The sequence below is a fragment of the Hippocampus bargibanti genome, linkage group LG07, assembly GCF_051943395.1.
Source record: "Hippocampus bargibanti isolate YZ-2025 linkage group LG07, ASM5194339v1, whole genome shotgun sequence".
NCBI lineage: Eukaryota > Metazoa > Chordata > Actinopteri > Syngnathiformes > Syngnathidae > Hippocampus > Hippocampus bargibanti.
In genome coordinates this window covers 14,369,590-14,385,199 of record NC_142740.1, presented here as the reverse complement: position 1 = coordinate 14,385,199, position 15,610 = coordinate 14,369,590, and the positions used below count along the sequence as shown (strand labels likewise).

At 42.6% G+C, this 15,610-nt stretch overlaps 1 protein-coding gene across 1 annotated transcript in view; it reads left to right on the top strand.

Moving 5' to 3' along the window:
* Positions 1-15,610, top strand: part of tle2b (TLE family member 2, transcriptional corepressor b) — an 87,227-nt gene that overhangs the window by 23,443 nt on the left and 48,174 nt on the right. The window contains exon 4 of the mRNA XM_089000432.1: positions 8,717-8,761. Within this exon, the coding sequence (XP_088856558.1) occupies positions 8,717-8,761 (45 nt within the window). The remainder of the gene's footprint in view (positions 1-8,716; positions 8,762-15,610) is intronic.

Here is a 15,610-nt window from a genome sequence, read left to right as displayed (position 1 = left end):
TATTGTATTGTATTGTATTGTATTGTATTGTATTGTATTGTATTGTATTGTATTGTATTGTATTAACAGCATCATGTCTGGTCTCCCACGAATAAACGAATAGCAGACTCTCCAGATGACAAATGTTCACCTGGGTTGCGACCAGTTCCCACACCGTCTTTTGATATTCTAAAATTGACTCCCAAGCTGTAAGGAGCACTCGGGTGTGACACCCTTAAGCGCAGACATTTGAGGACGTAAATAACACAAACACAACTAGACAGGTCCAAATTAAATGAAACTTTATACATAAGATCCTTATGTACGCTCATTTCTCTATCACCTAGTTTGGCATTCATGCATTTTTGTGATTTTTTTGTTTACAATGGGAGAAAAAATACTTTGTGATTTCAGGTGATGTAAAAAAAGCCAAAATGTGCACACTTGTAGTCCATCAGGACGTGTATTCCCAATGCTTTGCTTTTTCCACATTTTTGTTATTATTACTATGTTCCATTTTTCACTCACCAGCATATGATTTTGCTATTAAGAATGTAGGAAATTTGTTTAAAAAATACCACATTAGCACACATGCCCTCAATACCTGGCAGCAATTATAGCCTTTTTCAAAACTAATTACACAAGCTTGGCTTACCTATCTTGGCACACTTTTGCCCATTCCTCGCGAATCCATCAGATTTCTGAAAAAAAAAAAAAAAAAAAAAAACAATAAAACCGAGAGCATCTGGGAAGAAAGCTGTACCGATTAACCCTTTGAAAGACAGCATCAATATCTGGCAGCTCACAGTGCAGAATAATATTAGGCGTGTAACCAAAGGCTCCGGAGTAATCCCACTGTTATTAATCGGCCGTGCTCGACAAAACATCGCTTCATCAAAATTCAACATGAAAAACGGTGACTTCATCAAACCCAGTTGCCTTTGCTCATGTTTGTAAAAAGACACCAAACAAACGGAGCGTTCCCTAATGAGCACATAAAACCGTCTGTGTCCAAAATCGGCTCCTTTTTTCTCGGTTCACTTGTAATTTTAGATCAATTAAAAAAATAAAAAAATACATCAACTAAATATTTAATAATAGCTTGTGTCTGGGCTTGAAATCCATTTGTTTGATTAGATTGGTTATGATTCTTCGGTGCTCTACCGGATCATCCCAAGTCGTGGCGATCCGCTTGTGTTGGCAACTCTGTACTACATGTGCCTATTAGCGCATTTCTCTCCGCCTCCCTTGTCAGATTCAGAATGACACACTATATTCGACATTGCGGCAACCAACCCCCACCCCACCCCTTCCATCAAAACGAGTAACAAAATAGCAAGGAAGGAGCTGAGGATAAGGTGGCGGAAATGATAAGAGAGTAATGACAGAGGTGTACGAGACCGTAAAGGGCTTGTGCGTGTCAGCTGGGAATAGAAAATGAGAACAGAGTACAAAAGAGGTGCTGGACCAACCAGGACACCTTTCATGTTGTGACCCTTCGCATCTGTGAATTTCCTTGAAAGTCATCTAACACAACCACATTTCAGAGATAATTCGGGTTTGTCCAAACGTCGCAGGCTGCCATTAGGGTTGAGCATAGTTTGAATTTGGACGAATTACGATTCAATTTTGGTTCCTATCCATCCATCCATCCATCCATGCATCAATTCATCAGTCAATACAACCTTCCATTTTCTGACCCGCTTTGTCCTCACAGGGTCACGGGGCTTGCTGGAGCCCATTCCAGCCGTCTTTGGGCAATAGGTGGGGGACACCCTGAACCGGTTGCCAGCCAATCTCAAGGCACACAGAGATGAGCAACCATTCGCGCTCACACGTTGGACAATTTAGAGCACAGTTGTCAAAGTCAAGGCCCGGGGGCCAAACCTTGCCCGCCTCATCATTTTATTCGGTCCGTGAAAGCAAATCAAGCATGCCAAATTCCATGATGCTTGCTTATGTCTGAACCAAAATTTCAAATTGTCCCATGTCAACCACAATAACAGTCATTATTCTTGACTTCAGCTTTGAAAACTAGTCATTCGTTAATTTGTTGTGCGGTCAGTATGTAATATGTGGAGGGAAAGCAAAATTTCTAATGGCTTCCCCAAATTCAGAACAGACCCCTGAGAGGAAACAGTAACAACAACAAGAATAAATAATGAGTTTTACACCCTTGATTTAGAGTGTTCAACCAGCCTGCTATGCATGTTTTGTGGCATATGGGACGAAACCGGAGTACCTGGAGAAAACCCACACAGCCTCAGGGAGAACATGCAAACTCCACACAGGCTGTCACAAAGACACCAACGTGACAAGAAATGTCAAACTCTTGTTGATGATTATTCTTTGCAACCATTCAATGTATGAAACAACGCAGGAGGCTTGTGTAAAATTGCTTCTCAACTGTTTGGATGAGATTTGTGGGGATTGTCGTTGGCATTCAAGCGTCGGACTTTTAGGTTCTCGGGATTTGAGACGGGCCAGATGCAAAGGAAGGATTGTTGTTTAAGAGCCTTAAAACAGTCTGATGAGGCTCAAAACAAGGCAGGAGTGAAGGATTAAAAGGAAGAAGAAAAAAAAACGGACTTGGGTCACTCTTAAAGGTCCCGCTTTTCTCCGTGTATGGTTCTGTTGACTCTCCCTCTGACGAAACTGTCTGCAAGAGGTGCAGATGGAGTCATCACGCGCAGCTTGCTTACCTGACCTCTGCTGCGCATTTGACCAGTTCTCTAATAAATGATTTAACTATCAGTGTGCGTGTGTGTGTGTGTGTGTGTGTGTGTGTGTGTGTGTGTGTGTGTGTGTGTGTGTGTGTGTGTGTGTGTGTGTGTGTGTGTGTGTGTGTGTGTGTGTGTGTGTGTGTGTGTGTGTGTGTGTGTGTGTGTGTGTGTGTGTCTGTAAATGAGCAAAACAAGCTTACCCAAGAGACACCAAAGAACAATGCATTTGCAAATACGTATTTTACACACACGCACGCACACGCAGACACACACACACACACACACACACACACACACACACACACACACACACACACACACACACACACACACACACACACACACACACACACTGCGGTGGTTCAAGTTGCATTCACACAAGAGTAATCGGCACCAGAGATTTGTGGTATATACAAATCAGCATCCTCTTTCGATAAACCGCTTCGTTAACACTTAGAAAGACCCCCCCCATGTGCCCACCCCGGGTTTTTGTCATTGTCACACAAATTGCAGGACCCACAGAATATTGACTTTTATGACTACATAAACATTCAATGCAGCGTCGGAAAACTTATATTCTCTTCTTTCGTCAGAAAAAAAGGTAATTTTGAGCTTACTTGGTTGTAGAGTTATCTGCATTGAAAGTGGGGGCAGCTGTGAAAAAGTCAAATGCTGCCCCCTCGTGGGAGGGAAAAGCATTGCCACAGGTCTGACCGGAGCTGACCGAAAAAATTCGGGAATCAATCAGAATCAGAAAACCTTTATTCGTCCCACAATGGGGAAATTTGCTCCACGTCATGCTTTTCAATTCCCGAATAAATTATTGAATGGCAGTGAGTGAGTTAAGATGAATGAATGTCCAATGGATGGACCAAAGAGTCTGGCTTGCACAAACCTACCTAAAGGGGACATATGAGACGAAAACTAACGGTAATACTAAGGGTCTATGACACATGGGTGTATTTAAAAATTCAATTTTTTAATTCTGTATTTATTCTAGTATAACGCGCAAAATGTTCGACCTCAAAAAGAACTCAAAGTTTAGGCTATAAATGAGGCCGGGCACAATTACCGATATCCAGAGTTTTGATTCAGTGTTTACATTGTCATTCAGTGTTAATAATAATAATAATAATAATAATAATAATAATAATAATAATAATAATAATAATAATAATAATAATAATAATACATGTCATTCACAAATCTCAAGGTCACTTTACAAAAAGAGGAGGGAAATAATGACAGAGGTGTACGAGACCGTAAAGGGCTTGTGCGTGTCAGCTGGGAATAGAAAATGAGAACAGAGTACAAAAGAGGTGCTGGACCAACCAGGACACCTTTCATGTTGTGACCCTTCGCATCTGTGAATTTCCTTGAAAGTCATCTAACACAACCACATTTCAGAGATAATTCGGGTTTGTCGCAGGCTGCCATTAGGGTTGAGCATAGTTTGAATTTGGACGAATTACGATTCAATTTTGGTTCCTATCCATCCATCCATCCATCCATGCATCAATTCATCAGTCAATACAACCTTCCATTTTCTGACCCGCTTTGTCCTCACAGGGTCACGGGGCTTGCTGGAGCCCATTCCAGCCGTCTTTGGGCAATAGGTGGGGGACACCCTGAACCGGTTGCCAGCCAATCTCAAGGCACACAGAGATGAGCAACCGTTCGCGCTCACACGTTGGACAATTTAGAGCACAGTTGTCAAAGTCAAGGCCCGGGGGCCAAACCTTGCCCGCCTCATCATTTTATTCGGTCCGTGAAAGCAAATCAAGCATGCCAAATTCCATGATGCTTGCTTATGTCTGAACCAAAATTTCAAATTGTCCCATGTCAACCACAATAACAGTCATTATTCTTGACTTCAGCTTTGAAAACTAGTCATTCGTTAATTTGTTGTGCGGTCAGTATGTAATATGTGGAGGGAAAGCAAAATTTCTAATGGCTTCCCCAAATTCAGAACAGACCCCTGAGAGGAAACAGTAACAACAACAAGAATAAATAATGAGTTTTACACCCTTGATTTAGAGTGTTCAACCAGCCTGCTATGCATGTTTTGTGGCATATGGGACGAAACCGGAGTACCTGGAGAAAACCCACACAGCCTCAGGGAGAACATGCAAACTCCACACAGGTTGTCACAAAGACACCAACGTGACAAGAAATGTCAAACTCTTGTTGATGATTATTCTTTGCAACCATTCAATGTATGAAACGACGCAGGAGGCTTGTGTAAAATTGCTTCTCAACTGTTTGGATGAGATTTGTGGGGATTGTCGTTGGCATTCAAGCGTCGGACTTTTAGGTTCTCGGGATTTGAGACGGGCCAGATGCAAAGGAAGGATTGTTGTTTAAGAGCCTTAAAACAGTCTGATGAGGCTCAAAACAAGGCAGGAGTAAAGGATTAAAAGGAAGAAGAAAAAAAAACGGACTTGGGTCACTCTTAAAGGTCCCGCTTTTCTCCGTGTATGGTTCTGTTGACTCTCCCTCTGACGAAACTGTCTGCAAGAGGTGCAGATGGAGTCATCACGCGCAGCTTGCTTACCTGACCTCTGCTGCGCATTTGACCAGTTCTCTAATAAATGATTTAACTATCAGTGTGCGTGTGTGTGTGTGTGTGTGTGTGTGTGTGTGTGTGTGTGTGTGTGTGTGTGTGTGTGTGTGTGTGTGTGTGTGTGTGTGTGTGTGTGTGTGTGTGTGTGTGTGTGTGTGTGTGTGTGTGTGTGTGTGTGTGTGTGTCTGTAAATGAGCAAAACAAGCTTACCCAAGAGACACCAAAGAACAATGCATTTGCAAATACGTATTTTACACACACACACACACACACATACACACACACACACACACACTGCGGTGGTTCAAGTTGCATTCACACAAGAGTAATCGGCACCAGAGATTTGTGGTATATACAAATCAGCATCCTCTTTCGATAAACCGCTTCGTTAACACTTAGAAAGACCCCCCCCCCCCCTTTTTTTTTGTCGTGCTGGCTTACCCCACAGAATATATGAAAGCAAGAGCTAAAAAGATTGTTGTTCTCCAATGCCCCCAAGGGTGAAACTGCCGGTTACAGGGACAAATAAACAAACCCTCCCTTGAGACCACAACTGACAATGAAACCAAATAAATGTTGGTTGTAATCAGGAGAACATTACAGTTTGTCGCTTTTTAACTCATTCACTGCCAGGTGGTGTGCAAAAATGTGCCCACTCAGGGTTTTTGTCATTGTCACACAAATTGCAGGACCCACAGAATATTGACTTTTATGACTACATAAACATTCAATGCAGCGTCGGAAAACTTATATTCTCTTCTTTCGTCAGAAAAAAGGGTAATTTTGAGCTTACTTGGTTGTAGAGTTATCTGCATTGAAAGTGGGGGCAGCTGTGAAAAAGTCAATTGCTGCCCCCTCGTGGGAGGGAAAAGCATTGCCACAGGTCTGACCGGAGCTGACCGAAAAAATTCGGGAATCAATCAGAATCAGAAAACCTTTATTCGTCCCACAATGGGGAAATTTGCTCCACGTCATGCTTTTCAATTCCCGAATAAATTATTGAATGGCAGTGAGTGAGTTAAGATGAATGAATGTCCAATGGATGGACCAAAGAGTCTGGCTTGCACAAACCTACCTAAAGGGGACATATGAGACGAAAACTAACGGTAATACTAAGGGTCTATGACACATGGGTGTATTTAAAAATTCAATTTTTTTAATTCTGTATTTATTCTAGTATAACGCGCAAAATGTTCGACCTCAAAAAGAACGCAAAGTTTAGGCTATAAATGTGGCCGGGCACAATTACCGATATCCAGAGTTTTGATTCAGTGTTTACATTGTCATTCAGTGTTAATAATAATAATAATAATAATAATAATAATAATAATAATAATAATAATAATAATAATAATAATAATAATACATGTCATTCACAAATCTCAAGGTCACTTTACAGTCACAGAATACGTTTTTCTGTGGGTGAGCACATTGTCAATAAATGATATTTATCACAATGCTTGGTCTGAGCCGAGTATCAGTGAAACCAAACCGATTTTCAATTGAAAATTAGGGGTGCGCGATATACACGTGTGCGTGTTATACTTGAATAAATACGGTATGTCATTTCAGATTTTCATCCACCCCACATGGGAAGACAATTGTCATAAAATTGAACGTTGACGCAATTTGAAATTTTAGTTGGATTTTTGCAAGCATCATGGAATTTGATTTGCATTCGCGTGTCGAAAAAAATGATGTGGCAGGCCTGATTTAGTTTGTATAAAATCAGTCGAGGTAGAAAATTACTATTGTTGATGTGATTTTTGAGAAAGATGTTTTTGGGGAAACAAATTAAAACCTTTCATGGATGATGGTATCTTTAACTCATTCCTCCCGGCAAATGACTACAGTCGTTGTGTTTTTACTTCCGTGTATCCCGAGTCACGCCTCCAGTCGGGCTGAAGCGATAACAAATAATGCCGGATGCCGACTACAGGCGGGCCGTGAATAGATGTTAACCCTTCACGGACGATTGTGCTTCGAGATCGAGAAAATGAAAGGTAGCAGTTCAAGTGCCGTTTGAAACTGATGCGGCACAAGTTACATGTCCCTTTTAAACAGGTTATATGCAGCTTTGCATTTAAGAACGTCAGTGACATTATATCCTTCATGCGCGACACAACGTGCTCTCCCCCATCTTCAAAGCACCTTCTATTTTTCGTCATGGATGAAATATCACGTAAGTATATGTTGTAACTATTTTATGAGCTATTCAGAAGAGGTTTACCTTGATACTGAAATGCATAAACTAACGCTAACTTGTTCATTTACCGCGAAATATTAAAAATAAGGAGTGTCCCGAATTCGGAACATTGTAACGCTAACGCTATTTTCATGATGATATTGTTGATCCTGACTTGGTACCCGATGCGAGTAATTGTAAGTGAATTTTCAGGAATTTACACTAATAGCTGTACCTCATAGCTTTGCATTCTCAATATGATTATTTTAACGGAGGTCCATTATGTTTTTTTTTTAAATACCCATGTACTGTATATCTTTCCAGATCCTGATGAGAATGGAATAGATGACCATGTTGATGAAGACATTTTGGCATCTGACACAGTCGTGACTGTTGCATTGATGAACTTCTATCACCATTCAAATACTTTCGGGCTGATCAACTACGTGCTTCATACGCTATCTCCAGGAAATCACTCAAATGGTGGAAATACCTGTTCTGGTTTCTAGTGGATATTTGTATTGGCAATGGATTTATACTGATGAAACTCTCTCCAAGCCATCAAGTGAAAACCAGAACAGGTCGCCTCCGAAAAAGGACTCAGTTAGAATTCAGGACAAACTTAGCTCATCAGTTGTTTGGCAATTACAGAAGGAAAAGGAAAAGAGAATGCATGAAGGAGAATGACACTGCTGCCCTCCTTCATCGGGCAATAGAATTGGATAAAAAGAGAACATGTAAAGAGTGTGCGAAGAAGAAAATTTGTCGCGAGCCAAGAACAGGTTGTGAGCAATGCAAGGTGAACCTATGCATTCCATGTTTTAAACCATACCACAAATAAAAACATCCTGAATTTTTTTAAATTGCATTCTAGGTTTATTTCATGCATATGTGACTTGTTGTGAATGCATTTTGTTGTAATTTGCAGCACTTCACATTCGTTTGACTTGATTTTATTTTCATGAGAGAGACGCCGAAACATCCCTCGCAGTGATTGCGGAATTCAAGGGGGATGGAATTTTAATTAAACAGTCTCAAGGTAACAAAAATGAGATGAACATCCTGCTTTTACAATTCTAAAATATAATTAACATCAGTCTATGATTCAGATAGTTTTAATCCAGCAGAGAAGGGCTTGCAGGCCCTGATGGTTCACGACTGTGTTTATTACTTAACTATTTTGAAGCTTTGTAAAGCAACCAATGTCAAGCCTTCTGTAAAAAACATTCTAACGTGAATGTGTGTCATTTTTGTTTGTCTCGGCAGTACTATGAAATGTCCTACGGTCTCAACATAGAGATGCACAAACAGGTAAGAGAGACTCTTCTTTCTTTTTCCACACTGTGGAACATTGGTACCTTGGATGGCTGCATGTGTGTGTGCATGCATTTACAGAGTAGGCGGTAGGAGGTAATTGTTTTTATTTTACACACTCAAACAACAAATGCCACTTTGTCATTTCGTGTGGGCGGGGGGCACGGGGTTATTTGAGTGATTCTTGTTCCCTCGACGACTGCTATTCCTCCATGTATTTTAACTCATTCAGTGCCATTCGGGAATAGAAAATACGCGGTGGAGCGCCATTCCCGAAATTGCTCGGGTTTTGTTTTTTCATGCTTGGGTGCCGATAAAGCGCTGGTCATGGCCTGTGCTCAATGTTTTTTTTCTTTTGCACAAGGGGGCAGCATTTCCCTGTTTGCCATGTTCGCGCTTTGTTCCAGCTTCAGCTGTTGTTAAAGCACTATATAAACCAATATGTATGTGTATATAGCATTGTATTTTGGACAGCCGCCCTCCTTTCATGCTCATATAACTCCAGACCCATATAATTTAGGAATTAACTCTTTTTCTGATTAAAGAAGAGCGTCTAAGGTTTCTTACGCTGCATTGAATGTCTATGTAGTCCTAAAACTCAATTTTCTGTGGGTCCCGGAATTCAAGTGACAATGACAAAAACCCTGGCACTGGAGTGGACAAATATTTGCACGTCTGGCAGTGAATGAGTAAAAAAATGTTGGCAAATTAGCCAACACATTATTTTTCTTTCAAAAGAAAAAGGGTCAGGTGTAATGAGTGCTTAGTTTAGTTTCAAACCTAAAAATACATAACACGAACAACACGATTTACTTAGTGCGTGTTATGTTCCGGTATGCTCGATGTTCCAAAAGCAACTGTGGATTTGTCAAAACCGCATGCAGTCAAACCAACACCACGGCACTCAGCTATTAACCAGTAATCACGGTGTCATTTGTCAGTTAAGGTAATTATAGCACACTAAAATCCAAACAGTGGCTTTCCATCGGCGCTGTGCAGTAACGCTTATTTGAATGCGGCAGTTTCAAAGCTGTGTTTTTATTCACTGCACATAGTCAGTTAATATAATACATAAAATTAGGGCCTGGCTGCCTTTTGTATTTGTTTATTTATGTATTTATTTATTTTGTTTCTATCACGTTTTGCGAGTTGGTGATGGCGGGTTCGGATCCCAAAAAGCAGGCTGGAGGGAGCAGGGGGTTGTTTGACAAATTGTATTAAAATAAAGTCAGCAGGAACAAAATGTAAAACATCAAAATGATCTGAATGGAAAAAATACAAAGTAGCAAAAGAAAACCAAGTGTAAAAGTCCGCCAAGGTTAAACAAACACGTACACAATGCATGCTGCAACCAAGCAGCAAACAAACAATGAATCGGCACCGGATGATCGTGCCAGGTGTCCTTTTAAGTGTCATTGATCTTAACGACCAGCACCTGCGAGGCTGCCGGCAGGGCTGACGTCGCTACCCGCTGTTCGCCAATCTGATCGGGACGACCAGCACCTGTGCAGGTGCAGGCGGGGCCGACAGCGCCCCCCCGTTGGTCGCCAACCAGATCATGACAGTACCCCCCCTTCAAGGGGCTGCTTCCAGAAGTCCCAACAGTCTCCCAAAAGGTCCACTCGCCAGGGAACGGTCGGTGGAGAGGGCAACCGCCGCCTCTCCAGCATACGACGGGCGGCGGCCTGATGGGAACGGGACTCGGCCTGGGGTGGACGAAGACGCGGCACGGATCGTCGTGGGCGTGAGTGCGATCCCTCTCGCACGGTCACGCGACGGCGCATGGCTCTGCGTGGACGTCGAACTGCCAGGCGCAGAATGGCACCCCGTACGGCCGTATGGGACCAGGTCTCGGCCGGACGCCGACGTGGGCGTGAACTGCCCGGCTCCGGGGGAACGAGACCAGTCCAGAGCCGCTCCGGGATCCAGCGGTGAGTGGGGTCTCGGACTGACGTTGACGCGGACGTTGCACGGCTCGTCGTGGATGAGACTCAATTCGTCATGCACGACGACAGCGTGGCTGGACGTGGGCGTGCAATGCCAGTCACCCAGTTTCACCCTGGACGGCCACCTGGAAGGAGGTCTCGGCCGGGCGTTTACGTGGACGTTGCGGCTCGTCGAGTGACGCGATTCAAACGCGACGAGGCTTGAGCTAACGTGGACGTAGCATAGCCAGGCACAGGGTGGAAATGAGACGGGTCCGATGTACCTGCGGGATCCGATGGTTGGCCGATTCATTCTGTCAAGGTTTGCGAGGTGGTGATGGCGGGTTCGGATCCCAAAAAGCAGGCAGGAGGGAGCAGGAGGTTGTTTGACAAATTGTATTAAAATAAAGTCAGCAGGAACAAAATGTAAAACATCAAAATGATCTGAATGGAAAAAATACAAAGTATCAAAAGAAGACCAAAAGTAAAAGCCCGCCAAGGTTAAACAAACACGTACACGATGCATGCCGCAACCAAGCAGCAAACAAACAATGAATCGGCACCGGATGATCGTGCCAGGTGTCCTTTTAAGTGTCATTGATTTTAACGACCAGCACCTGCGAGGCTGCCGGCAGGGCTGACGTCTCTACCCGCTGGTCGCCAATCTGATCGGGACGACCAGCACCTGTGCAGGTGCAGGCGGGGCCGACAGCGTCCCCCATTGGTCGCCAACCAGATCATGACAGTTTCATTTGATTTGTTTAATTAATTACTTACCCAATTAATTACACCAATAATTAATTACTGTGTTTGAATATGTATGTATTTATGTGTTTATATATTTATCTATTTTGTATCTATCTTTTTTAATCTATCTATCTATCTATCTATCTATCTATCTATCTATCTATCTATCTATCTATCTATCTATCTATCTATCTATCTATCTATCTTTCTATCTATCTATCTATCTATCTATCTATCTATCTATCTATCTATCTATCTATCTATCTATCCATCCATCCACCCACCCATCCATCCATCCATCCATCCATCTCCCTCTGTCCGTCCGTCCTTCCGTCTTTCTGTCATTCCACTCGTCCGCCCGCCCGCCCTCAAATGTCGGGGGCAACAGAGTGCCTCGGCGTTCCCCTCTTTCTCTCAGCCCTGCGCCGCAGCTCGAGCAGCAGGGAATCAGGAAGGCTTACCTAACCAGCAAGCACTCAGCTGACATCAGGGTTTCCTAATAGCGCAATCAATCACGGTCGACTTTCTTGGGAGACATACTGCGAACTAATTTACTGCAAAAAGAAAAAAGAAAAAGGATTGTAATATGTGACGCGCAGAGCGAATGACGTTTATGTTGTGTCAGGAGAAAGCACAAGTGATGAGTGTGTCACCTCACCACTTTTGGCTTTCCTACGCCAATAATGAAAACATGATAGGCTGTCTACTGTCCTTCAAAGGCGAAAATCAAGGTTGCACAAAAATATACAAATATCCATTCCAACTTTCCCTTCGAGTTCATCTCCCTGCACTGTATTTGCCCCCAAAATAAGTTCCTCTCTGGTCTGCAACCACAAACATGAGCCACGTTTTGGAAAAAGGAAAAGGCACGAATGACTTTGTAATGATGGCTTGGTTGGACTCATGAAGCGACACACATGCACACTTCCGGTGACAGATAGATAGGTCGGATCGATTCCAAAAGCTGACAGCAGACATGAGTCTTGACAGAAAAACACAAGGGAAGCAAACTCTCAAATGGGGCGACGTGGGAAGAACATTTGAATTGTCAAACCGCATTTTAAACACACTCACGCACATACACACTTTAGGGATTGAAACAGTCACATATTGTTTGTCTTGTTGCCAAGTCGAGTAAATTATGACTGTTTTTTTTTTGTTCTCATCTGGCATTGATTTTTGTGGTTGCGAATTGAAAATAGAAAAATAGACCCCCCCTCCAAAAAAAAATAAAAAATAAAAAATAAAACGCACACCGCAGCAAAAAAAAAAAAGGGATTGAGTGTTTAAATTGGGGGGGAGGCGAGAGGGATTATTACTGCTGCAAAATAAATTGTGGACAAATAATGATTTTTCACTTTTTTCCCCCTGGAAAACGGCAACAATGTTATTGAAAATCACATTTTTATTCTTGGGAGATGACTACTTTATTGTGATGAAATGTTCTTTTCCTTGGTACGATTTGGATTCCAACAACTCTTTCCAAAAAAAATATTTAATTCTTGTAAAGAATGAGACATTTACAAACAAACATAATTAATGATTTCATTAGAAGTAGATTTTTTTTGATTATCTTAAAATAATGACTACAACTTTGTTCCTGTAAATGTAAGATTATCATACTTCCATATTGTCATACAGTTATCTCTGTGTTGTCAAAAGATTCAAGCTTTTTTCTCATCCAATAATGACTATATTATTGTAAAAGAATGACTGTGTTTGTCAAATTACAATTTTATTCATGATTTTTTTTAAATGGTCATTTTTATCTGCAGCATTTTCTCTGCCAAAATAACGACCCATTTCAAAATTACTTTTTATACTTTTTTTGTCATTTTTTTCACAAAATGAATTATTTTCGACATGACTTAATTATCGTAAGATTTCAACTTTATGTTAGTTCAGATTTTCTATCTCTAAGTTTTGTGCGTCCAAATCAATTTTTTTTTTCCATTTCATTTTTTTCATGTGAGATTCCGTTTTTGTTCCCGAAAATGAAACACTATAGCGTTATAAAATTACAGAAAATGAATGCCGGGATAGGAAGGTGGGGCATGGTGAACTGAGGTCCCTGCGTTTTGTTCCATTTTCACATCATGTAAGCATCAGCAAGAAAAAAAAGCAAACTTTGAAGCTACCCACTTTGTCCGGGGAAATAAATCCGATAATGAAGAAATGTGTAAAAGGATCAAGATAAATTAGAAGGATGAAAGAGGGGATGGTAAACAGGAAGGATGAAGATGAAGGGGCAATTGATAATAAAGACCTCTGAGAAGAGATCAAATGAGATGAAGCTGGAAAAGAAAGTGGTGGAGGTTGCAGGAATGGAGGAGCGAGGGTGTGGGGGGTAGAGTGAGAAAGATACTTCAAGGAGCTGGACTGCAATGTAATGAATCATGAATAGATTGAACAATATCTGCTCTTATTTCCTCTCCTCCTTTCAGCTTCCTCTTTAACATCCTGTTATCAGTCTCTGTCTTCCTCATGCTAATCAGCATGAGCGGCGTGGCCATCACGTGCGCCAGCATTAATTGAGCTGTAACCCCCCCCCCCCCCCCCAATATTTCACTCAGTACTCTTGCTTCTTATCTTCTCTTTTTCCACTTTAAAATTTGACCAACACGGGATAAATAACCCGCCACACCATCTGTCTCATATATTCCGGTGATGCTACAAATGTCCTCCTACTCCAGCGTGCGTGATGCGACTCTCTCCCCACAAGTCATCGCTCGTTCTCTCCCCCCCCCCCCCCCCCCCTCCCCCTCCCCCCTCCCCCCACGCCCTATGTGCTCAGACTTTGAAATTCAAACATACAGCGCGGCTCCAATGAGTTGCTCGAATGGCTCTGGTTGTGCGTCTTGTTCCGCCTTGAGGAGTGTGGTGACTGCATGAATGAGATGGCTTTGCTGAAGCGGTCTAAAGTACTCATAGCCTACTGAAGTGCAGCTCGGGAAAAAAAGAACAAGTGGTGCGACAGGGGAATAAGATATTTCCTCCTTGTCATCAGAAACTGCCTTCAAGGGGACGTATGGTGAATAGAATGTCCTCAGCTGGCCAATGGGGGAGACAACCGTGCGAGACAATAACTACGAGGGGTGGCAGAATTAATCACATACACCACAGGCCAGCGATAATGTACCCCACAAAAGCAAATCATGTTTCAATTTTCATGAGCCTTGCTAAAATCTGCTCGGAAATGTCAAATTGGCAAGTCGGTGAAAAGGTTTCTTCAGCCATCATCTGTACTTCTTTGAAGATGTTGGAAGAAACCTTTCCATCGAATGACCACTCCTGTACGACTGAGAGATGACACAGACAAATTGGCAAGTGTGATGTTTTTCAAATTTTGAAAAAGAAATCTTGCAATACCGGAATCCTTAGAGAGAGAAAGAGAGAGAACGCGAGACAGAGAGAGAGAGAGAGAGAGAGAGAGAGAGAGAGAGAGAGAGAGAGAGAGAGAGAGAGAGAGAGAGAGAGAGAGAGAGAGAGAGAGAGAGAGAGAGAGAGAGAGAGAGAGAGAGAGAGACAGACAGACAGACAGACAGACAGACAAAGAGAATGACAGACAAAGAGAGAGGGAGAGAGAGAGAGACAGAGAGACAGAGAGGCAGAGAGAGAGAAACAGAGAGAGAGACAGACAAAGACAGACAGACGGACAGACAGAGAGAGAGACAGCGAGAGAGGAGAGAGAGACAGACAGACAGAGAAACAGAGAGCAAGAGAGAGAGAGAGAGAGACAGACAGAGAAACAGACAGACAGACAGACAGACAGAGCGACAGACAGACAGACAGACAGGCACAGAGAGAGACAGACAGAGACAGACAGACAGACAGACACAGAGAGAGAGAGAGAGAGAGAGAGAGAGAGAGAGAGAGAGAGAGAGAGAGAGAGAGAGAGAGAGAGAGAGAGAGAGAGAGAGAGAGAGAGAGAGAGAGAGAGAGAGAGAGAGAGAGAGAGAGAGAGAGAGAGAGAGAGAGAGAGAGAGAGAGAGAGAGAGAGAGAGAGAGACTAGGAGAAGGAATAAGTAGGAGGGAGCGAGAGATGCTTTCAATTTCCACTTGAGACATCTCTTCATAATAAGATTGGACTTTTTCTATCTCTCGCTCACTCTGCGTCCTCCCCCCCCCACCCTGACCCCTCCTCAGTCTCACTCCCTTCTCACTTCCTGTGTCA